Consider the following 26,513-nt stretch of genomic DNA (forward strand, 5'->3'; position numbering starts at 1 on the left):
TCTTCTTACCACACTTTCCAACTTGCCTGATTATAATGAGATTATTTTTCGGACATGGTACTCATCTTTGGAGCACCAGTTGCACAGTATAACTTATATTGCAGTATGAGTGACTGTCTTCACACATATACTGTACATACAACAGAGCAGATTTATGACTGATCATTTTCAATCAAATTGGCCTCACAATTACAATGTGTGTAGCCACTCAAACCATCCTTATTATCCCATTGGCATGTTTGTGAAGTCATCGTTCAACACAGAGGTGGAACTAGTTAGCTGTGGGCCCCGGTGCAGGGAACCTGGGAGGAGGGAGTCAGGGCCCACAGCTCGCTAGTTCCCTGTGCTTGTGGGCCCCATTATCTCCATGGGCCCCGGTGCACCGCACCTGCTGCACCAATGGTCGTTCCGCCACTGTTCCAATAGGAAGCAGGAATGGAGCTTTACCGATCTATTCAATGTGGTTTTCTATATGGCCGATAGGGTGACTTGGTTATCAGGCAATATGTGCGGCCAGCATTAGACAAATGGGACCAGTTTGAGACACATGGGATGACCAAGAGCACGATGGAGCACATAAAATGGGCCACACTGCACTATTTTGGCTCAATCCACTGCCATAGTGTGTATATGTGATGGTGGCATATCTGTATGGACCTGTTATGCTATTTGTTTCAATAAACTTGCACATCTTTACTATATCCATCAACTGTTGACATTATGGGGGGGGATTCAATTGCACACTATTACCATTAGTACGGTAATCTTAACACGTATTTTTGCTCACAATTCACAGAGCAGCGACCAAAAAACAGCGTTGAAATTACTGTACTAATGGTAATAGTGCACACAATTACCATAGTAATGCTAATAGTGTGCGGGCCGCGTTGTTCTCATGAACATCGCGGCCCATTGAATTCCCCCCTATGAGTGGCACACAATTGTATTACCTATACCTACAACTGCAGTCTCAAAATCATTTCTCTCATTTCTCTCATTTCAGCTGCAGAGGAAAAGACACATTGGTAATGACATAGTGGCTATTGTGTTTCAAGAAGACAACACCCCTTTTGTTCCTGATATGATTGCATCAAACTTTCTGCATGCATATATTGTGGTGCAAGTGGAGAATACTTACAAGGTATGGGAAGAACTTCTTATGTTTATTTACATGGTCTTGTTCAGCTGGGTTTGTAGCTCTGATAATGTGCACTCCCTCCAAACCATCTAGAAGATGAGTGAAGTTCCTCAAGTACACAAGCAGGTAAAAAGGTTGTACACTGATGTGTTTAAATTGATGCAAATAAATATAAATGAAATAATATAAAATAATGTTATCGTACCAATGACGACCAGCAGGTAAGAACAAGAAGACCCTATGTTTACATTATAATAAAGCTTGTAAACTTTACTAAGAAGGGATTTATATACAGCTCTCTGTATATCATATATACGTAGGCCTCCCATAGATTTGAAATTAAATACTTGGATGACCCTGTGACCTGAAGTTTACTCAGGCAATAAAATCCAACCATTACTAAATTACCAATAATAGTTCTAGGAACATGTGGCCACATATAGTGGTAATTTGGGACAAGGAGGAGGAATCATTGAAATATAAGCATTGTGAGTTAAAGATTGTAGGGGAAACAAGGAACTCTCTTGGGAAAACTGGGGGATATGTGGGCCTTATACATATATTATAATTGAGTCACATAAAGTAAGGATGAAATAGTACATGTGAAAATCCTTTATTTTTCTCCTATGATAAATCAGACCTGGTTTCCTATGGGACTGCTACACTTGCTGCTGTTTTAAGCCATGGTTGAACATAGACACAACTTAAGCACCTTCGTCTGAGAGTCACATGATAGAGCAAGAAGTACAGCCAATCCTATAGGGTGACCAGTAGTTGCAGAAGGAGTAGGCAAGTAGCTAGTGAACCAGCAATACCCCTAATGTAGCCAAGATATAGTGATGGATCTGTGCCCTCAGACTTGGAAAAGTGTATTGCCAGAAGTTCATACCTTACATAGTTAATCATTTCTCCCCCTTACACATGTTTCTGTTCCAACTGAGTGAAGACACATGAGCTGTTGCCGCCAACCTGTCTTCTATGTTACTGTACTTAATAAGACATAGGCAGTTCAGGCCGTCTTGTTCCAACCATTTTTGTTTAGTGCCAGGAGTGTGTTTTGTGAATAGGAAGTGGACACTGCAAGCGGCAAACAGTGTTTTTCCTCTGACCAAATAATCCTTGAAAATAAAAAGAATATGTGTTGAAATGTTATCAATAGGAGAGATTTACTAAAATGAAATGAACAAAAAAGTCTGCACAGTCCCGGTAACCCATAGCAAACAGTCAGCACTCGGCTTGTATTGGTAATTCAATGTAGACTAAAGCTTATCTGTGACGAGCTGCTCCGAGTTACTGCTCCTATGTTAGTAAATAGCCATCAGTATTTTCTGACTTTAAAGATCTCATAAAATACTGTATTCTGTCTAAATCATCCTATTAACCCTTTAGCTGTCCGGTCTTTCAGGAAAGGATTGAAGGTCTGTGATGTTTACTTATCTCAATTTATCAGTTAAGTTGCCATATCATAAATAAATGTATTTCTGGAGTTTTGAAGTCCTAGGTAAAATTTAGTGGGATATATGAAGCCAGAGCCTGCTCATAACTTCTTATTATATCATCAAACCTGGGAAAACGTCACTGTACCTTTCTGTCCTTACAAATGCCAATTGAGAGGAAACACAGCTAAGCACCAACAGCAGGAGTGGGTGTTGGCACATAAGCTTTGCAGCAATAAAACAATAAAGCCCAACTTACAAGAGGAAACTCTGCCTCGGTCTCCACAAACACATATCTGGAACAGAGTTGTTTCAGTTTATATGCAGCATTACAGAATGTGCTGTTTGGTGAGGCGTCCTGAAAAGAACAGATTGGCTTGTGTGGAGCTGTTAATTGTTTCCAAGAAGCAGCTGGCTTTATCCAGACAATATTCTAGTGCAAATATTATTTGAGGACAGAAACTTCCCCCATTAGGATGGTTACTAGGCAGAGACTCGCATAAGCCTATTACTGAAATGTAGTTATTAGGCACAATCATTGCTTTATAAGGATAATGTGGAAGGGGTGTCCCCGGCCAGAACATAATGACATATGAATTGGAAAACCATATGCCAGCCTTAATTTTGTTGACCTGATGATTTTAAGGATGGCAAAAAACGAAAATGCCAGCTGTCCTCTACCTGATTATATGAACGGATATAGACTATAGCGAGGCTTTTGCTATGTGAATTTGCATATGATATATTTTAGCCAGTTAGAGAAAGTAATTTCCAATTGAACTATTGAAAGCTCGTTTCCGGGTAATGGGATCTTAGGTATAGTGATCACCTCACTATAGCTGCACTAGAGGTCTCGGGTAGATTGGTTAGTCAACAATATTGAAGGTGGGGCCAGGAACATGGGCTGCACGGTGGCTAAGTGGGTAGCACTTCTGCCTCACAGTGCTGGGGTCATGAGTTCAATTCCCAACCATGGCTTTATCTTTGTGGAGTTTGTATGTTCTCCCTGTGTTTGCGTGGGTTTCCTCCGGGTGCTCCGGTTTCCTCCCACACGCCGAAAGCATACTAGTAGATTAATTGGCTGCTATCAAAATTGACCCTAGTCTCTCTATCTCTGTCTGTCTGTGTGTGTATGTTAGGGAATTTAGACTGTAAGCTCCAATGGGGCAGGGACTGATGTGAATGAGTTGTCTGTACAGCGTTGCGGAATCAGTTGCGCTATATAAATGGTGATGATGATGGTTTAGTATGGTAGATTCCCCCCCTTCACATTTATGGTCTCAATGTTATAGTGGAAACCAACCAAGGCTCTCTAATGCTGGGGCTGCTTGAAGATTTGAGAAGGGAGGTATGCCGCTTGGTTTGAACTTTTACTTTAGCCTCAGAGGCATGATATAAACCTCTGAGTGCATCCACAAATCATCCCCCAAACACAACTCTATGTAAAACATAAAGATATAGACTATTAGTGCTTGAATATTTAAAAGCAAAATCACCAAAGCTACCCCTCAAAATTAGCTGTCTCTCTAGCAGAGAATGAGCAGCTTTGGAGGTTTGGTGTCCAGGTAGAAATTATGTTTGGTCAGTGCGAGTCAAGGGAAAGCAATAAAAGCCAAACACCAAACTAAAATACTTTCATATTTATATAGATAATATAAATATGTCTAGAATTATTGACTGAGATTTGATCACTCCATAATTTTGGGATAACAGAAATTAAGGAAAAACATATATAGCCATGCAATGTTGTGAGCAAGCAGCATATTCTTAAATGGAGCAGTGGTATTACTATTGGGGCACACTACTTATAATATAAGCTACCAAACATATCACTGATGTTTTCCCAACTTTCAGGGTTTATGGCATCTGCTACCTCGCCTAATTTTCAAATCAGAAAATGAAGCCCTGTAAGAAAGAGGAATGGTCAAGGTTATAAACAGTAGCAATATTAGGTGCATAAAGTTTTGAATAAAAGGAAATAAGAATCTATAACATTTTCAAAGGATTAACTGATAAGGGCACATGTTGTAGTTTGATAAGATGAGCTGAGTGATCCCTATTAAAGTTATTCCACAACCCAGCAAGTAACACTTTAGGTGTTGACATACATTCGAAAGTATTGTTTAGACTACGTTAACATGTTTTCTACTTTGTCCTTGAGTCATTTAACTTCTCTTTAACTAAATGAATCTGCTCTATCTTACTCAGTAGGAGATCTTTTATGTATCTTTTTCAATGTAGAAAGTTTAGTCAAAATATCCCCTGGTTCTTTTAACTTGTTCTAGGACATATATTAATACTCCGTGAGACTGTCTTTTGTGCAGCTCATATTGTAGTTGCGGGTAATTCCTCAGTAACATTATCCAAAGAGTGTTCTTACAACTCATTAATGATACTAGGAATAATTGCTTGATTTGAAGTATGGCCTCATTCAATTATCATGTTCCTGCTGGATTATATAACTCATTAGTGATGACAACTGGGCCATGGAGCACACTATTAGGTGTATTTTGGAATATTCTAGTCTGAGTAGTAAGCTATGTGTAAGAAAATCATATTCAATGCAAGAATAGTTATTATGGACAAAGGGTAAAATATTTGATTGTTGGGAATAAATACTTCCATGGGTGTATCCGATTATAAACTTTAAGAGTCTTGGCAAATTTGTGTGGGGAAACTGAAGTCTCTGAATCTAAACAATATGATCTATTTAAGTTTGGATCCATGACCATGTTTAAATTGTCAAGTAGTATTAATTCCCCCAATAACCAATGGTGTTAATTATAAACAGCATAGAGAAATACAATAAAAAAAACAATCTGATTTGTAGAACAGGGCATACACATGAACTTTTGCAAAGGGTGCACTAAGCAACATCCACAGAAGCTTATGAATCTTCTACCTGCATCTCAAAGAATGTTTGTAACAATAGAAGATAGATGTTTTATCTTATGATAATCTCTACCTCTTTAGTCTTACTACAGCTAGTAGTAAAATGAAATCTGGTCTACTTCCTATTCAAGAAGATCGGTACAGAGTCATGAAATGCGTTTCCTGCAGTCAATTGACATCTGCTTCCATTGCCTTTTAATCTCTAAAAGCAGCATATCATGGATAATTAAATCTTTTGACATTGCGAACGACTATCTTAATGTTCAAAAGCTTAATACACTTAAATAACGCAAAGGTTTTGTAGGACTCTCTTCCAATCAACCCACAGACACACAAATCTTAATAACCAAAATATATAAGAAAGATTAAGCATCAAGAACTAGACCGAAAGTCCAAAGTCCCACGAATGGCAGAGCTCCAGGAACGGCAAATATGTTACAACAAGGAATCCTTAATATACATAACACAATACACTTAACAGTAAATTATTGTCACTATTCTCCTTTTGACAAGTGTTTGTGGTCTACTGTATGACATATGTAATGTCCTATGCTTGTACCTGGATTCTATCAGAGATGTTCTTTAGCATATTAGCTGATATGTTCAACTTGTGCAGTGGAGAGGGTCCTTTCTTTGGGTGAAAGGTGAAAAGAAAAGCCTTTAAAGTCGTTATTAAATTATTATAATAAAATCCTTATCTTAAGCCAGCTGGTGATGATGAAGGTATCAGTAAACCGTTTCATCTAATGTATATGTTGTACAGTGGATGTGCTATATATGCATATATTTAGGGCAAATGGCTCCATGGGCATAATCCATGTGCAGCTGGGACTCTTCACGACCAGGTAGAAGCCACAGGTGTCAGTCTGGGCTCCCAAAGCAGAGAGCGCCTTTGTTAGCTAATACACTAATGAAAGCATAGAAAGAGAACTTTATTTATGTAACAGTTTTTAAGGACTGAGTTCAAATCCGTTATTTAGCTATAGTCACCGCCGCCGTCGAGGTGGGAGTTCTGTCATTTTGCTGAGAGAACGTGAACAAACTTGCCACAGATTTCTGTGCTATTGTTACATTATCATTCTATATACCTGTCGTATCAAGATCTATACATTGTAGATGTACCAGCTGTAGATAATGGGTGTAAAAGGGCAGCACTGGCCATGCCCCCGGGGTGTGGTGAGATGTTGCCATGCTCCTGTATAGTGTGGACACACTATTCCCCAACTAAAAGAAGAATGTGACTGAGATTGTATAGGTTATTGTACCAATGTTTTAATAGATTGTTTTTCAACTATATACCCAGGTCTTTCGACACTGATGGACAAATACTTATCTGCAGTTGGCCTATCAGTGTGGCATTTTTCCTACAATATTTTTAGTATTTATAGAGTACAGGATTCAAATGACAACTAAATCCCCAAAAAATTTCATTTTTTTTATTTCAATGGGAGCTATGTAAGATAAATCATGTAAGGTAAATACAATAAGATCAATATACTTACCTCTGATCCCCTGATCCTCTATTCCTGCATGTTCCCCAAAATCTGTATTGGAGCAGGAGAACCTCTATTGTGCTCATTGTGCTTTATTCATTTTTTTTAATCTTGCCTAATTCCGCCCAAAAACATCTTTTTCATTTGAGCGCAGGTATACTTTCAGTACCCAAAAACTGCTCAAATTGGCTCTAAAGGTTCATAGGCAATTACATTATGTCACATGTCAGTGAAGGAATTGGGACACGAATGTGATATTTTATTAATGCTCACAGCATTTGATTCATTTTTTTCCTCTTGTTTCTATTAAGGTCTCTGTGACTGCACGAGAAGATGTCCCGACTTTTGGGCCCCCTCTTCCAAATCCACCAGTATTTCAAAAAGCAAGTATCTGATATTTTAGAAAAGTAAATTTTATAAGTGCCGTTCAAGTAAACATAAGGCACAGGGCACTCAAGGTCTAGGTTATTTTTATCTTGATCAACATTCTCCTTGGTGTAGAGAAACGTTCATTTTATTCAACAACACCAGATGTGCAAACAACATGAACTAAAATCTCCATTATAAATAAGCAATAAGGACTATATTTGTGGCTCTTGCTTATTGCTTTAGTTTGGTTATGCAGCAAAATTTAGGTAGGGATTTTGGATGTATTCCATATATGTGATTGAAGGATACTTGGTGAAAAGTCCAATCAGGTCTAATTGATTATAAATGATTTATTATCCTAGAATGTATTGGATATTTCCAGAGATAGTAGCAAAGCCATTTGAGTCTATGTAGAGCACACATGGGGTATACTCAGCAGATGTAAAGTCCTAGAATTAAGGACTAGAACTCCACATAGAAACCATTAAGATATTTTGTTTCATAAGACTAGTAGATCAAAGCTAATATCTGATTAGTAGAAGTTACAAAATACAGATAATTATACTCAATTGTTTAAAACTTTGCACTATGTTAGCCCAGGGCAGAGATCAAACGTGGGGCCCCCAAATTTACAGGTGTACATTAAAAGTAGACCCAGTGTCACACAGTTGTGTTTTGTGCCCCAGCATATCTTACTTGCCAACTTTTTACACCCGGACGGGACGTGAAATGTGAGGACAGAAGGGTATGGGGTGCGGTGGGTGGAGCCAAACTGACGCGATTCACCTGCGAATCGCGTCCTGGAGGCTGCCATCCTGGCCACTTCACTAGGAAGTGGTGGGCAGGATGTGGGAAAATGGCCTGCTCTCCCGGGAGTCTGGAGGCCTACCAGGCATTTGGGGGTCTCCCCGACCTTCCTGGAGAGTGGGCAAGTATGGTGTAGATCAGCCACAGAAACCCAGCATTGATCTGCTTCTTCTGCCTGTTCCTGTCTCTCTCTATGTACACTGAGAGCACTGGTACCTGGTGCTTACACTGTCTGCTGTCTACACGCAGATGTACCACATAAATGCTGGGTTCCTGTGGCAGATATACGCAGAAAGCACCAGTGAGCCACGACTCTAATGAACCCAAGATGTATTAAAGTTCGGTTTTGGATCTCATTTTAAATCTGTCAGACAATTGATGCAGTTTTCAAAAGCAAATCACAGTGAAAAATCATAAGGGCATCCGATGTCTTACCGATTTGAAAACTCCAAAGCCCGTTTTTAAAGCCAAACAGCTTGGTAAAGCATCCGTTCTTTCTGTGCAGTTTTCTTTATGTGTCCTTCCTGATTAGATGGAACCTGTCCAGTTTAAGTGGCTGGAGAAGAACTATCGACTTTACATGACACACTCTGCATGAGCCCCTTTATGTACATCCCACTCCAGACAAGTCTACGCATCACACTGCTTACAAAGTGGGGTTGGTATGGGTGGAGTGCTAGCAATGAAAGGGCAAAAGTTTTTTTTTGTTTCACTTGGTAGACCTTCTAGGCACACAAGTGCAAAACCAAAGTGATTTGTGGTGTGCTTCATGAATCAGGTTCTTCTTGTCAGTCCTGCACACTAAAGTTACAGGGAAACCTGTAGTCAAATTCATCCAAACTCCAGTCAAGTTGCTAAGCCCATGTATTGAAGCTGAATCTTGGATTCAGTGCATACATATCTAACTATACAACTGTATCTGTATTGCAAGGAATAGTACTAGAGATGCTCAGGCTCGGTTCTCCGAGAACCGAACACACCCGAACTTAGCAGATCCGAGTACTGACCCGAGCTGGCTCAGTACTTTCGCGCTCCCTCGGAATTGAAAACGGGGCAAAACATCATCGTTACATGGTCAGATCTCGGGAGCTTTGGATTCTATAAGTACCCGCCCTCCGCGGCGATCCAGCGCCATTTCACAGAGGGACACAGAAGGGGTAGCACAGTTCTTGGCAGTCTCTAGTGCAGTTGGGCAGCGTCGTCAGTAGAAAACAAAGAGGAGGGGTAGCAGTGTTCTTCAAAGTCTCCAGTGACATTCAGGAGAGCTCCATTGCTAATTGTCATTGCTGAAATAGAAATAATAGGTCTGGCATGCTTGGTCTTCTAAATCTGTAGTCACATTGCACTGTGTTATATAGGTAACATACAAAGAGGAGAGCTCAATTGCTAATTGTCATTGCTGAAATAGAAATAATAGGTCTGGCAGGCTTGGTCTTCTAAATCTGCAGTCTTTGTTTGAAAGTGAATGAAAATAATATTGTGACCTGTGAGCCGGTCAAAATTGACTGCAAATTACTTGAAATTAGTGTTATTGAAGTTAATAATAATGTAAGCTGAAAAAAAAGCAAAAATATGTGATTTTAGCAAAAAAAACAAAACACGCAAGGGCGGTTTTGCCAAAACCAAAACCAAAGCACGAAGTTAATCCAGATCCAAAACCAAACCCAAAACCAGAACAAGGGGGTCAGTAAACATCTCTAAATTTTACTAGTGATGGTTCCAGTTTTTGGTCTTCTACAGTATGTCATTTTTTTTTCGGAATTATTATTATTATTAATTTTTATTTATAGGGCGCCACGAGGTGTCCGTAGCGCCTTACAGGGACAAACAAAATTACAATACGAGGTGAGACTGCACAGAACAGTAAACAATAATCACAGTAACTCAGTGAGCTCAGGGCACAGCTCGAGAGGTGGGAAAGGGGAGAGGGGTAGGTCCGCCAACAGCGGCACCTAGGAAGGAGGGCATGGAAGAGAGGGAGACCCCCAGGGGGAAGAGGAGGGAGCGAGAGGGGACGGGGGTCCTCGAGGAGGAAGGCTAGGTAGCTGGCGAGCAGAGTTAAAAGTGGTGGAGACAGGAGGAGAGAAGACCCTGCTCAAAGGAGCGTACAATCTAAGGGGTGGGGTAGACTGACAGAGAGACACGGGGGAGAGAAGGAGGAACGGAGGATAAGGATAAGGGAAGGGGAATGAAGGGGAAGAGTCAGAAGAAAAGGTAGGAAGTTAAGTGGGAATTAGAAGGTTAATACAACCAGATTTAAATTCTATATGTTTTAAAGGTGTTGTTACCATCACCTTGCACTAAAGAGCTGATCACTCGGTATAATGCAGTTGTGACACTGCAAAGACTGACCAGAGCTGGCATTTCTGGGCCAAACATCACATGACTAAATGGGAGCCAGACAATACGTGATGTGATCGGCTTCTGTCTAATCATGTACCACTGTTTCTGTCTGTATCAGCTGTACCTCTGGGTGGACTACATGTTTATCCTTACAGCCATCCATACCATACTTCCACATATATATATATATATATATATATATATATATATATATATATATATATATAGTTATTATACTATTAATCTTCTATTCTCTATTTTGTTCTCTATCGGAACTAAAGTTTGAATTTATTGAATACGTTTATTAAATGTGAACAGCACTTGCTGAAAGGTTAAGGTTTCCTGCTGTGCAATGATTAAATTGTGTTGCGTTACAGGAATCAATAAAACAAATCTGTCTGAGACAACACAGGGAGTAAAACTGATCAGCTATTACTGTACATTTGTAGCTTGTGCAGCAAGCGATGTGCGTTGTGTTCAAAGTTTTGCTACCCAGAAGTACATTAATTCTTGTAATCCATTCCAGCGGCGACACCTGTCAGAGGCTGCCTGCAGATACCTAGTGACTCAGAAAGCCGAGCAGGGCATGACTCAGTAAAATTAACAAATTTATCCTCTCAGCCCATTTCTGGGTACTCAGCAGGGAGCAGACCATCATTTGGAAAGAAAATGAATGCCAGCTTTTTGCAGTCAAAATATTAGTCATGATTTTCCCTGAGCTGTCATAAATGAGTCAGCATGTCAGCTACACTGCCTGTGAGTCCCTGCTGGCCTTGGAAATCTGAATACCAAATGTGTTCATTACTTTTGACACTTTATTATTTCATAACGCTGGGCCCTGCTGATCTTCTATGTATTGCAATATTCCTTATTAAGGTCACTTTACCTCGGCCATATAAAAATGTTATAAAATAGGGCTTAAGATTGGTTGTTATGGAACTTCATTTGTGTTTCACCACAGACCACAATTATATTGTACTTCCTATAAACATGAAAAGTATGCGAGTGAAAGTACAATGTACAAGAGGATCATGTCATACAAAATTGTTTTCTGTACATACAGCATATTTCAGGTGCACAAACTAAGCTGACAGAAATCTTTTTAAAACTGTTCTGTGGATTATTCATCTTATTACACATTTGGCCACAAATTGACATTTTGCAGACGGAATTTTAACATAAGACATACTTGCCAACTCTCCCGGAATGTCCGGGAGACTCCCAAAATTTGGGTCAGTCTCACGGGTTCCTGGGAGAGCTGGCAAGTCTCCTGCATCCCGCAATTGCGGGGCTAAAATGACGCGATTTGTGGTGAATCGTGTGATTTTGGCCCTGCCCCCCCGACAAACCGGCATATTTGTTTGCGAGGGGCGGGGCCAAAATGATGCGATTGGACGCCCCGCCTCCTACCGCCCTCTGGACACGCCCCTCTCACGGATACAACTTGCCAAAAGTAGGCAAGTATGCCATAAGAGTGCTACACGTAATTCCCCTTATATTTTTTTTCCGCTCTGAATTCCCAGTCCCAATTTGCAGGTATGAACCATTTATATGTTAACACTATATTTCACTGCAGCTCTGTTAAAATGTAAATGTTTACCTCTCAATCTTTAACATAGTGTCTTAATGTGATCTGGACCAGATCAAAAAGCTGGGACTGCAGTCTCTTAAGCTGCTGAGACACCATTAGCCCTGCCCCTGTGTATGAATCCACCATCCCACAAGGGGCATTTCTGCAGATCAAGGGGTAAATGTATGAACATGCGGGTTCTTCAACAACCGCGTGTTCTGCATGTTCGGCGATTAAATTTCAAGCGGCGCTGCATTGTAAAGGGAAACTTCCCTTTACAATGCAGCGCCGCTTGAAATTTAATCGCCGAACACGCGGGTGTTGAAGAACCCGCATGTTCATACATTTACCCCCAAGTGTTCAAGAATGTCAGTTACTCTTTATCTGCTCTGATAGAGAAGCACATGGCAACCTGCTGCAGAAGGGTGAAAGAAAGCATGGCGCACATATTTAATTAAGGATACACACTTAAGTTTTGTGTATTTCATGAATACTAATCTGCTCCATATTACACAATCTTTGATATATATTAATGTAGGGATGAGCGCACTCGGATTTATGAAATCCGAGCCCACCCGAACGTTGCGGATCCGAGTCGGATCCGAGACAGATCCGGGTATTGGCGCCAAATTCAAAAGTGAAACTGAGGCTCTGACTCATAATCCCGTTGTCGGATCTCGCGATACTCGGATCCTATAAATTCCCCGCTAGTCGCCGCCATCTTCACTCGGGCATTGATCAGGGTAGAGGGAGGGTGTGTTAGGTGGTCCTCTGTGCTGTTTAGTTCTGTGCTGTTTAGTTCTGTGCTGTTTAGTTCTGTGCTGTGCTGTGCTGTGCTGTGCTGTGCTGTGTTCTGCAGTATCAGTCCAGTGGTGCTGTGTACTGTGCTCTGTCCTTCTGAGGTCAGTGGTGCTGCTGGGTCCTGTGCTGTGTCCTGTTCAGTCCAGTGGTGCTGTGTCCTGTGCTCTGTGCTTCTAAGGGCATAGTTATTTCCCCATTATTCCCAAGTTTTTAAAAAATAAAAAAAAAGTAAAAAAAAATAAAAAATTAGAAATTAAAAAAAATATATATAATTATAACCAAATGTGCAAAACCAATCCAGCAGTATAAGTCCATTGGTACTGCAATATTACCAAGTTCACACATTCTGCAGTATCAGTCCAGTGGTGCTGTGTCCTGTGCTCTGTCCTGCTGAGTTCCGTAGTGCTGCTGGGTCCTGTGCCGTGTCCTGTTCAGTCCAGTGGTGCTGTGTCCTGTGCTCTGTGCTTCTAAGGGCATAGTTATTTCCCCATTATTCCCAAGTTTTTAAAAAATAAAAAAAAAGTAAAAAAAAATAAAAAATTTAAAAAAAAAAATAAATATATAATAATTATAACCAAATGTGCAAAACCAATCCAGCAGTATAAGTCCATTGGTACTGCAATATTACCAAGTTCACACATTCTGCAGTATCAGTCCAGTGGTGCTGTGTCCTGTGCTCTGTCCTGCTGAGTTCCGTAGTGCTGCTGGGTCCTGTGCCGTGTCCTGTTCAGTCCAGTGGTGCTGTGTCCTGTGCTCTGTGCTTCTAAGGGCATAGTTTTTTCCCCACTATTCCCAAGTTTTTTAAAAATTAAAAAAAAGTAAAAAAAAATAAAAAATTTAAAAAAAAAAAAAAATATATAATAATTATAACCAAATTTGCAAAACCAATCCAGCAGTATAAGTCCATTGGTACTGCAATATTACCAAGTTCACACATTCTGCAGTATCTTGTGCTACATATAATGGAGACCAAAAATTTGGAGGATAAAGTAGGGAAAGATCAAGACCCACTTCCTCCTAATGCTGAAGCTGCTGCCACTAGTCATGACATAGACGATGAAATGCCATCAACGTCGTCTTCCAAGCCCGATGCCCAATCTCGTAGTACCGGGCATGTAAAATCCAAAAAGCCCAAGTTAAGAAAAAGTAGCAAAAAGAGAAACTTTAAATCATCTGAGGAGAAACGTAAAGTTGCCAATATGCCATTTACGACACGGAGTGGCAAGGAACGGCTTAGGCCCTGGCCCGTGTTCATGACTAGTGGTTCAGCTTCACCCACGGATCTTAGCCCTCCTCCTCCTCCCCCCCCCTACAAAAAATTGAAGAGAGTTATGCTGTCAGCAACAAAACAGCAAACAACTCTGCCTTCTAAAGAGAAATTATCACAAATCCCCAAGGCGAGTCCAAGGGTGTTGGTGGTTGTCAAGCCTGACCTTCCCATCACTGTACGGGAAGAGGTGGCTCGGGAGGAGGCTATTGATGATGTAGCTGGCGCTGTGGAGGAACTTGATGATGAGGATGGTGATGTGGTTATTGTAAATGAGGCACCAGGGGGGGAAACAGCTGATGTCCATGGGATGAAAAAGCCCATCGTCATGCCTGGTCAGAAGACCAAAAAATGCACCTCTTCGGTCTGGAGTTATTTTTATCCAAATCCAGACAACCAATGTATGGCCATATGTAGCTTATGTAAAGCTCAAATAAGCAGGGGTAAGGATCTTGCCCACCTAGGAACATCCTCCCTTATACGTCACCTGAATAACCTTCATAGTTCAGTGGTTAGTTCAGGAACTGGGGCTAGGACCCTCATCGGTACAGGGACACCTAAATCCCGTGGTCCAGTTGGATACACACCAGCAACACCCTCCTCGTCAACTTCCTCCACAATCTCCATCAGATTCAGTCCTGCAGCCCAAGTCAGCAGCCAGACTGAGTCCTCCTCAATACGGGATTCATCCGAGGAATCCTGCAGCGGTACGCCTACTACTGCCACTGCTGCTGTTGCTGCTGTTAGTCGGTCATCTTCCCAGAGGGGAAGTCGTAAGACCGCTAAGTCTTTCACAAAACAATTGACCGTCCAACAGTCGTTTGCCATGACCACAAAATACGATAGTAGTCACCCTATTGCAAAGCGTATAACTGCGGCTGTAACTGCAATGTTGGTGTTAGACGTGCGCCCGGTGTCCGCCATCAGTGGAGTGGGATTTAGAGGGTTGATGGAGGTATTGTGTCCCCGGTACCAAATCCCCTCGAGATTCCACTTCACTAGGCAGGCGATACCAAAAATGTACAGAGAAGTACGATCAAGTGTCCTCAGTGCTCTTAAAAATGCGGTTGTACCCACTGTCCACTTAACCACGGACATGTGGACAAGTGGTTCTGGGCAAACGAAGGACTATATGACTGTGACAGCCCACTGGGTAGATGCATCCCCTTCCGCAGCAACAGCAACAGCTGCATCAGTAGCAGCATCTACAAAATGGCTGCTCATGCAAAGGCAGGCAACATTGTGCATTACAGGCTTTAATAAGAGGCACAACGCTGACAACATATTAGAGAAAATGAGGGAAATTATCTCCCAGTGGCTTACCCCACTTAGACTCTCATGGGGATTTGTGGTGTCAGACAATGCCAGTAACATTGTGCGGGCATTAAATATGGGCAATTTCCAGCACGTCCCATGTTTTGCCCACACCATTAATTTGGTGGTGCAGCATTACCTCAAGAGTGACAGGGGTGTGCAGGAGATGCTTGCGGTGGCGCGCAAAATTGCTGGACACTTTCGGCATTCAGCCAGTGCCTACCGCAGACTAGAGGCACATCAAAAAAGCATGAACCTGCCCTGCTATCACCTCAAACAAGAGGTTGTGACGCGCTGGAACTCCACCCTCTATATGCTGCAGAGGATGGAGGAGCAGCAAAAGGCCATTCAGGCCTACACAGCCACCTACGACATAGGCAAAGGAGTGGGGATGCGCCTCAATCAAGCGCAGTGGAGACTGATTTCCGTGTTGTGCAAGGTTCTGCAGCCATTTGAACTTGCCACACGAGAAGTCAGTTCCGACACTGCCAGCTTGAGTCAGGTCATTCCCCTGATCAGGCTGTTGCAGAAGCAGCTGGAGAAAGTGAGGGAGGAGCTGGTAAGCCATTGCGATTACAGCAAGCATGTAGCTCTTGTGGATGTAGCCCTTCGTACGCTTTGCCAGGATCCGAGGGTGGTCACTCTTTTAAAGTCAGAGGAATACATTCTGGCCACCGTGCTCGATCCTCGGTTTAAAGCGTATGTTGTGTCTCTGTTTCCGGCGGACACAAGTCTACAGCGGTGCAAAGACCTGCTGGTCAGGAGATTGTCCTCTGAAGAGGACCGTGACATGCCAACAGCTCCACCCTCATTTTCTTCCACATCTATGGCTGCGAGGAAAAAGCTCAGTTTTCCCAAAAGAGGCACTGGCGGGGATGCTGATAACATCTGGTCCGGACTGAAGGACCTGCCAACCATTGCAGACATGTCTACTCTCGCTGCATTGGATGCTGTCACAATAGAAAAAATTGTGGATGATTACTTTGCTGACACCATCCAAGTAGACATGTCAGACAGTCCATATTGTTACTGGCAGGAAAAAAAGGCAGTTTGGAAGCCCCTGTACAAACTGGCTCTATTTTACCTGAGTTGTCCCCCCTCCAGTGTGTACTCGGAAAGAGTTTTTAGTGCAGCGGGGAACCTGGTCAGTGAGCGGCGAAGGAGGTTGCTTCCTCATAACGTTGAAAAAATGATGTTTATAAAAATGAATAATCAATTCCTCAATGAAGTACAGCACTGCCCTCCAGATACTACAGAGGGACCTGTGGTTGTGGAGTCCAGCGGGGACGAATTGATAATGTGTGATGAGGAGGAAGTACACACTGTAGGGGGAGAGGAATCAGAGGTTGAGGATGAGGACGACATCTTGCCTCAGTAGAGCCTGTTTAGTCTGTACAGGGAGAGATGAATAGCTTTTTTGGTGTGGGGGCCCAAACAAACCAATCATTTCAGCCAAAGTTGTTTGGTAGGCCCTGTCGCTGAAATGATTGGTTTGTTAAAGTGTGCATGTCCTATTTCAACAACATAAGGGTGGGTGTGAGGGCCCAAGGACAATTCCATCTTGGAACTTTTTTTTTTGCATTATATGACCAATCAACAGTCGTTTGCCATGTTCAAAAAGTAAAACCAAATGTAAAAAAATTCAAGAAATTAAACCAAAAGTAAAATGCCGTGTCATAATTTAAAACAAGAGGTATTGACGTGCTCTAAAACTACTGTATTGTTGTTTATATTTTATAAACACTACACTTGAAAGCTTGAGTCTTTCAATAGAAAAGTAACTGTCCATTGCATGAATATTTGCAACAGGGACAATTTTAGGGTTAAGAAAGTCAACTAATAACACTTCGACGCTGTCTGTCTTTATAAACACTACACTTGGAAGTTGGAGGAGGTATTGTGGCCCCGGCACCAAATTTACTACCGGGGCCACTCCACTGTGCAGTCCATATTTAGGTGTATCAGATATTAAACAACGGTGACAGTTGATGCCCAATTTTTTAATTATATTGTGGCCTCGGTACCAAATTGTGTACCGGGGCCACCACACTACGCAGTCCAGATACTTGTTTGGTGGAATTCAGACCAGTTGAGGGTTTTATTATTATATTGTGTGGACCACTCTATCTATACCACACTACAACTCTATACCACTCTATTTCATACTTTAATTCTATTTCATACTTTAATTCTATTTCATACTTTAATTCTATTTCATACTTTAATTCTATTACTAATTAATTACCATAAAGAGGAACAAAATAAACCAATTTTACCAAAAGTATAATATGACTTAGACTTACAAACACTACACTTGAAAGATCGTGCCTTTAAATGAAAAAGTCAGTCTTCATTGCACGACTATGTGCAACAGGGACAGTTTTTTGGGTTTACAAAGTCAAACAATAACACTTTGACCCTGTCTGTCTGGGATCTCAATGACGAATTGTCTGTACCATGTTTGGAGGAGGTATTGTGGCCCCGGTATCAAATTGGGTACCGGGGCCACCCCACTATGCAGTCCAGATACTTGTTTGGTGGAATTCTGACACGTGGAGGGTTTTTTAATTATATTGTGGCCTCGGTACCAAATTGTGTACCGGGGCCACCACACTACGCAGTCAAGATAGATAGATGCGTATTGCGTATCATAGATAAAGTACATTCAGTGGTGTGGGGCAAATTGAAAAATATTCAAAATGCACTGACATTATCAAAAACAAGAGGTTGTCACACGCTAAAACTCCAACATGTATATGATGGAGAGGATGGAGGAGCAGCCGTATGTGTAGTGTAATGCAGATCTGTTGAAGGTTTTTTATATATTTTATTGTGGTGCCCAGTGCCCACTCCTCTACGCAGTCCAGGTACAATTATTGGTGCGAATCATAAAAGTTCAGGGTTTTTAATATATTGTGGTGACCCACTCCTCTACGCAGTCCAGGTACAATTATTGGTGCGAATCATAAAAGTTCAGGGTTTTTAAGATATTGTGGTGACCCACTCCTCTACGCAGTCCAGGTACAATTATTGGTGCGAATCATAAAAGTTCAGGGTTTTTAAGATATTGTGGTGACCCACTCCTCTACGCAGTCCAGGTACAATTATTGGTGCGATTCATAAAAGTTCAGGGTTTTTAATTTATATTGTGGTGACCCACTCCTCTACGCAGTCCAGGTACAATTATTGGTGCGAATCATAAAAGTTCAGGGTTTTTAAGATATTGTGGTGACCCACTCCTCTACGCAGTCCAGGTACAATTATTGGTGCGATTCATAAAAGTTCAGGGTTTTTAATTTATATTGTGGTGACCCACTCCTCTACGCAGTCCAGGTACAATTATTGGTGCGAATCATAAAAGTTCAGGGTTTTTAATATATTGTGGTGACCCACTCCTCTACGCAGTCCAGGTACAATTATTGGTGCGATTCATAAAAGTTCAGGGTTTTTAATTTATATTGTGGTGACCCACTCCTCTACGCAGTCCAGGTACAATTATTGGTGCGAATCATAAAAGTTCAGGGTTTTTAATATATTGTGGTGACCCACTCCTCTACGCAGTCCAGGTACAATTATTGGTGCGATTCATAAAAGTTCAGGGTTTTTAATATATTGTGGTGACCCACTCCTCTACGCAGTCCAGGTACAATTATTGGTGCGATTCATAAAAGTTCAGGGTTTTTAATTTATATTGTGGTGACCCACTCCTCTACGCAGTCCAGGTACAATTATTGGTGCGAATCATAAAAGTTCAGGGTTTTTAATATATTGTGGTGACCCACTCCTCTACGCAGTCCAGGTACAATTATTGGTGCGATTCATAAAAGTTCAGGGTTTTTAATTTATATTGTGGTGACCCACTCCTCTACGCAGTCCAGGTACAATTATTGGTGCGAATCATAAAAGTTCAGGGTTTTTAATATATTGTGGTGACCCACTCCTCTACGCAGTCCAGGTACAATTATTGGTGCGATTCATAAAAGTTCAGGGTTTTTAATTTATATTGTGGTGACCCACTCCTCTACGCAGTCCAGGTACAATTATTGGTGCGAATCATAAAAGTTCAGGGTTTTTAAGATATTGTGGTGACCCACTCCTCTACGCAGTCCAGGTACAATTATTGGTGCGAATCATAAAAGTTCAGGGTTTTTAATATATTGTGGTGACCCACTCCTCTACGCAGTCCAGGTACAATTATTGGTGCGATTCATAAAAGTTCAGGGTTTTTAATTTATATTGTGGTGACCCACTCCTCTACGCAGTCCAGGTACAATTATTGGTGCGAATCATAAAAGTTCAGGGTTTTTAATATATTGTGGTGACCCACTCCTCTACGCAGTCCAGGTACATTTATTGGTGCGATTCATAAAAGTTCGGGGTTTTTAAGATATTGTGGTGACCCACTCCTCTACGCAGTCCAGGTACATTTATTGGTGCGAATCATAAAAGTTCAGGGTTTTTAAAATATATTGTGGTGACCCACTCCTCTACGCAGTTCAGGTACATTTATTGGTGCGAATCATAAAAGTTTAGGGTTTTTAATATATATTGTGGTGACCCACTCCTCTACGCAGTCCAGATACAATTATTGGTGCGATTCATAAAAGTTCAGGGTTTTTAATTTATATTGTGGTGACCCACTCCTCTACGCAGTCCAGGTACAATTATTGGTGCGAATCATAAAAGTTCAGGGTTTTTAAGATATTGTGGTGACCCACTCCTCTACGCAGTCCAGGTACAATTATTGGTGCGAATCATAAAAGTTCAGGGTTTTTAATATATTGTGGTGACCCACTCCTCTACGCAGTCCAGGTACAATTATTGGTGCGATTCATAAAAGTTCAGGGTTTTTAATTTATATTGTGGTGACCCACTCCTCTACGCAGTCCAGGTACAATTATTGGTGCGAATCATAAAAGTTCAGGGTTTTTAATATATTGTGGTGACCCACTCCTCTACGCAGTCCAGGTACATTTATTGGTGCGATTCATAAAAGTTCGGGGTTTTTAAGATATTGTGGTGACCCACTCCTCTACGCAGTCCAGGTACATTTATTGGTGCGAATCATAAAAGTTCAGGGTTTTTAATATATATTGTGGTGACCCACTCCTCTACGCAGTTCAGGTACATTTATTGGTGCGAATCATAAAAGTTTAGGGTTTTTAATATATATTGTGGTGACCCACTCCTCTACGCAGTCCAGAAAGATACCTTGTTGCAACGTTTTGGACTAATAACTATATTGTGAGGTGTTCAGAATACACTGTAAATTAGTGGAAATGCTTGTTATTGAATGTTATTGAGGTTAATAATAGCCTAGGAGTGAAAATAAGCCCAAAAACTTGATTTTTAAACTTTTTATGTTTTTTTCAAAAAAAATCCGAATCCAATACCTTAAATCCGAACCGAGACCTTTCGTCAAGTGTTTTGCGAGACAAATCCGAACCTCAAAAATAACGAAAATCCGGATCCAAAACACAAAACACGAGACCTCAAAAGTCGCCGGTGCACATCCCTATATTAATGTCACATTTTTATTTCAATAGCTGTTGAAGGGACTTTGTGTAGGACATCAATATGTTTCATAAATCATTGTTTACGCACATCCACCTGGATATTTTTGTAAAATCATAATGTTTACTGAGATTTTGATGAAAAATATTGCCTATAATCTATGAGCATTTCATATATTGTATAACATAGCTAACTCTCCATCAGTTCATATAAGAAGCTGGCTTGTTAATCTATATCATTGATACATTCTGCTAGTTGCAATGATTTTTGCATTAAGATTAATATTGAGCTTATGTCACTTTCCTATATTTCTAGAATGCAGAGTTCTGTGAGTTCTTACTGACCAAACTCATCAATGCTGAGCACGCTTGTTGCAAGTCTGACAAGTTTGCAAAGCTTGAGGTAAGCACTAATTAGATAATCAATGAACATGTGCAGTTGATGAGATCTTGGAACATATTATATGTGATCAAAATATGTTGTGGTGTATGATCAGATGCCTCAATTTATAACACACAAATGTAATTCTTTGTATTATTTTATTATTATTGCTCTTTATTATATCTGTTGAGTAAGGGACATTTTGTTTGGCTTAGGATCGGACAAGGGCTGCTCTCTTGGACAATCTTCATGATGACCTTCATGTGTACACGCAAGCTATGCTTGGCCTAGGCCCAGAAGAAGACAAGCTTGAGAATGGAGCTCATGGAGGATTCCTGGAGTCCTTTAAAGTAAGTCTAGGGGAGTAATCCTAAATCTGAACCTAGTTCCTCCAGTGGTCCGCTTTTAAGCATATCTCCATAATAAGCATATTTGCACAAGTTTCCTGATATCACAGAACATGCAAATTCCTCAGCTACACTGGTTTAATAAGTGTCGGTCACTGTGGTGTCCTTGCTAAGTCATTGATCTGAATGAGAGGCTGTAGGAGCTCTCTCTGGTCCCTAATCACCAGTATGGGTGACTGATATTCAGCAAGGTGACAATGGGTAGGTAACCCTGAGTATAAAGGAGAATGATCTGTGTTCATTTCTGTAAAGATAGGCTTACTTCTGTGTGTCAATATCAGAGGGTGCATAATAAAATAAAGGGTACATTTTGTGTGTTGATCGAATTGTGTGAACCTAAAGGGAAAAATCGTGGAATGTGTATTTTTTTTCATTACACTGTTTACCTGATTTTTCTTATATAATGTATATAAATCAGATATAGTATAAACATATTTGCATCACTATGATATAAAATGACATCCTTGGCAGTCCTAGATAAAAATAACAATATAAAGTAACAGTTAAAAAAAGTTATATTCTCATCATAAATGTTTACATTTTCTGTTCAAGAAAGGGCAAAAATGCAGTCTTAAGATTTGGTAAAGTGAAAATTGCTATGTTCCTTCTATGTATAGTATGTATTATTTTTCCACGCCACTGTACTAAGAAAATACATTTTTTGTTTGAAAGCCTGAAGTATATGACAATTTACCCAGTACAAGTGAACACACAGTGCAGAGGGGGCTGACACACTGGGCCCGTTCCAAAAGAAATAAGTCACTATTCATCCTCATCCCTGGAGATATAAGGCCCCTTAGGGGAAAAAGGGTCTTCAGCCCTGGAAGGGTGGGGGGTCTTGACATCACTGGCCCCTTAGTTGGCAAAGGTCAGGCTCACATCGTACTCAAGGCACAGGTGGGCCCCTTTCCTTGAGGTAGACTGAAGCTTCCCTGAGGGAATGACACATAAAGATACCTAACACACAAAAATGGGTTTAAAAAAATGTTCATGTCCAGACGTAAAGCCAGGACAAAGAAATAAAAAGTGTTGCAGGGATTCTGAGTGCAGTGCATAGTGCTCTCCTGCCTTGCTCTCTGTAAAAAGTGTGGGTTCCCTACCCTGTCACCCCTGGGCCATATTCCCCAGGGGCACTGAATCCTCCATGCAAATGGCCTCAATCAACATAGTGTGTCTCATCAGGGATGGATGGATCCCCCGATACAAGAGACACTAGACTTTATCTTAGCCAAAAGACCAAGAAGCAATCTTATTTATTTTTTTAATTGAGAAATGTGTATCTGGCACCAAGACATTAGCAGCAGATCCTTTAAGTCCTGTAAGTTGCAAGGTAGGACCTCAATGCCTCAGACTTTTTTTCAACCCATCCCACAGATGCTTGATTGGATTGAGATCTGGGGAATTTGGAGGCCAACTGAACACCTTGAGCCCTTTGTCATGTTCCTCAAACTATCCCTGAACAATTTTTGCAGTGTGGCAGGGCTCATTATCCTCCTGAAAGAGGCCACTGCCACTAGGGAATACCTTTGCCACGAAGGGGTGTACTTGGTCTGCAACAATGTTTAGGTAGGTGGTATGTGTCAAAGTAACATCCACAGGATCCAAGGTTTCCCATCAGAACATTGCCCAGAGCGTCACACTACCTCCACCGGCTTGCCTTCTTCCCATAGTACATCTTGGTGCCATCTATCTCCAGGTAAACAACACACATGCAGAATCGGGTGGTAGGGGCTCTTGTTGGTGAGCTTACCTTGGACGTCTGCGCTTGACAGGGGTTTCTTAGGGATTGGTGCTGTCGTTACGGATTCTTCGGGTGTTCCGTTTGCCGATCTCGTTGTTTGTCTTTTTGTATTTGCCGTGGCGCAACCTGTGGAGAGAGAAGAGAGAAAAGGAGAGGAAAGTAGAGAGAGGTGGGGGGGGGGAGAGAGAGAGAGAGGGGAGGGTGTAGGGGGGGCAGATATGGCGTGTGGAGAACACAGAATAGGCCGGCAAATACAAAAATGCACATGCAGCCACATATATAGCATACTGCCATGCACTGTGTGTTCTGACACCTTTCAATCATAGCCAGCATAAACTTTTTTAGCAATGTGTGCTACACTAGTTCTTCTGTTGGGCCAGACCAGATGGACTAGTCTGCGCTCCCAACGTGCATCAGTGAGCCTTGGATGCCCATGACTCTGTCGCCGGTTCACCTGTTGTCTTTCCTTGGACCACTTTGGTAGGTACTAACCACTGCTTACCAGGAACACCCCACAAGACCTGCCATTCACTGGCTATCCAATATTTCCCATTGTAGCAAGATAATCAATGTTCACTGCACTTGTCGGTGGTTTTAATGTCGTTGATCAGTGTGTGTGTATGTGTGTGTATATATATATATATATATATATATATATATATATATATAATGTGCTCTCTCTAATTGAACATGCCGTGTTATGACCAGATGGCATGTTCAAATACTGGGATCACTGCCAGTACTGACATTTACTGTGGATACAAACAGCTGTAGAATGCTTAATTAAAGAGTACTGCTCTGATTTTAGTAGTATTTAGATTTCAAAACTCAATCTCCCAGTTTGATCAACATTTAAACCCCTGGTAGCTGAGCCACTTTGGCAGATAATGGCTGGCACGGGCGCCTGGCAAGACATTTGACTCGTAATAATATACTAGATGGTTTTTAATTGCTTGGGCTTGCAGTCCGCATTACAAGACCACTTTCAATTATTTCCCATTTGAGACAAATATGGTCTTAAGAAGTAATATATTATTCACTAAACCACAAGAAAATACTGTTACCTCTGCTCACTAAGTAATACAGACCAGTTAACCAATTCATGACTATCATACACAGCAAATAGTTTTGCCAGTATACGCAATGTGTACTTTAATTATTTAACATTCAGCCCAATGGCGAGTGATAAGATATATAGAGCTGTATCCACTAATAGGCTACAGAACACGTCCTAAAATGCTACAATGGAAAAGGAACAATTAAAATGAGTGAGAACAGAAATATTTACCTCTGTTCTATCTCTGGATAGTTTGTATGTTCTCCCTGTGTTTGCGTGGGTTTCCTCCGGGTGCTCCGGTTTCCTCCCACACTCCAAAAACATATTGGTAGGTTAATTAGCTGCTAACAAATTGACCCTAGTCTGTATGTCTGTGTGTGTGTTAGAGAATTTAGACTGTAAGCTCCAATGGGGCAGGGACTGATGTGAGTGAGTTCTCTGTACAGCGCTGCGGAATTAGTGGCGCTATATAAATAAATGATGATGATGATGGATAAAGAGCAGTGATCCGGTCTTAGGATCGGTACATCCCTTAATTGCAAGTGCATTTATCATGCCACAAAAGCATGTAGTCTACATTTGGAATTTAGATTTGTCACAGACTATACCTACAGATGAGGTGGCTGCTGATTAAATCCACATGGCCTCATTTAGGGGTTTAGTTATTAATATATGGTGATAGAACAGAATTTCTATTGCAGTGATATAATATCTGCTATTGTCCTAAAATCTTGGTGAGGCAGCTGAGCAAATCTGTAGCAACACATTTTAACTCACCCCTCTACCCGTCCCCATAGCAGTACCTGTCCCCTCTACCATCTGAAGCAAAACATTACCCCTATCCAACCTAGAGCAACACATTTCTCTCCAGTAGTAACACATTTACCCTCTCCCCCTGTAGCAACATATTCTTCTTCTGGAGCAGTACCATTCCAATCCCCCCCTGTAGCAACACAATTCCTCCCTCCTCCCTGTAACAACACATTCCCCATCCTGTGAAAACATATCCCATCTTAGCAAACAATCTTCCCCAAAAAAAACACATTCCATTGCATATTACTTACCTTCCTCCCGAGGCTTAATCATTATGGTTTGCAGACAGATTGATCTCATTGACAAATACCGGGTCTCGCTGCAGCTGCTGGACTAGCACTGTGAGAGTCCCCCATCACATTCATTGCTACTCTCCCAAAACGTCCAGGAGACCCCTGAATTTTGGAGAGTTTTCCTCGAAATTCTGGGAGAGAAGGCTCCGCAGGGCCTCGATAATAGGAATTGCGGCATTGCGCAATAGAGAGCTGGGCCATGTTGATGCGAATCATGTCGCCATGCCGGAGTTAACAATGAAGTCTTGCAGTATGCCCCACCTCCAGCCAAATATTTTTAGAGACGATTATAGTTAACGAAATGGTATGGACAAATACCATTTTATTACTGACATCTTTGCCATTATCATAGAATGGGAATCTATAGGAAAACGTGTCTCCATAAAACAAAACAAAATACAGACGGACAGTAATGAAAATTGGTTCTCAGGAAAAATGTGCTGTAACCAATAGAAACCTGTAAATGTCATTATTCTAGTAGATTAGAGAGTGAAAATAAATGTCTTGTTGGTTGCTATGGGTTACTGCATCCTTTCCCATGCACCTGTTTTCATACATTTTCCCAAGAGGATATCCCGAGTTTCATTCTAAGAATTATTTCAAAATTCCAAATTACTTTACCGATCAGCATGTCTCTAAATCTAGGGTCTGTGTAAGACCCATCATTTTCCGCAAGTACAAAGAATATACTATTTTATGTGTGTTTTACAGTCTAAATAAACTGCACCAAAGCAGACGTTTATTCCAGACTGATTAATAATGAGTATAAGTAATAAATGCTGTCACCGTCCATGCATATTTTAACGTTAATAATTCATTGTGAAAATAAAGCATGGAATAATAGAGGTTTGAAAACTGTTTATGTAAAAGCACTCTT

At 41.1% G+C, this 26,513-nt stretch overlaps 1 protein-coding gene across 1 annotated transcript in view; it reads left to right on the forward strand.

The window, feature by feature from the left end:
* RAP1GAP2 (RAP1 GTPase activating protein 2) overlaps nucleotides 1–26,513 on the forward strand; it is a 258,657-nt gene that overhangs the window by 212,183 nt on the left and 19,961 nt on the right. Inside the window, exons 13-16 of the mRNA XM_075196774.1 lie at nucleotides 1,004–1,141; nucleotides 7,271–7,342; nucleotides 21,260–21,346; nucleotides 21,541–21,675. Coding sequence (XP_075052875.1) covers nucleotides 1,004–1,141; nucleotides 7,271–7,342; nucleotides 21,260–21,346; nucleotides 21,541–21,675 — 432 coding nt within the window. The remainder of the gene's footprint in view (nucleotides 1–1,003; nucleotides 1,142–7,270; nucleotides 7,343–21,259; nucleotides 21,347–21,540; nucleotides 21,676–26,513) is intronic.

The sequence above is a fragment of the Mixophyes fleayi genome, chromosome 2, assembly GCF_038048845.1.
Source record: "Mixophyes fleayi isolate aMixFle1 chromosome 2, aMixFle1.hap1, whole genome shotgun sequence".
Lineage (NCBI taxonomy): Eukaryota > Metazoa > Chordata > Amphibia > Anura > Limnodynastidae > Mixophyes > Mixophyes fleayi.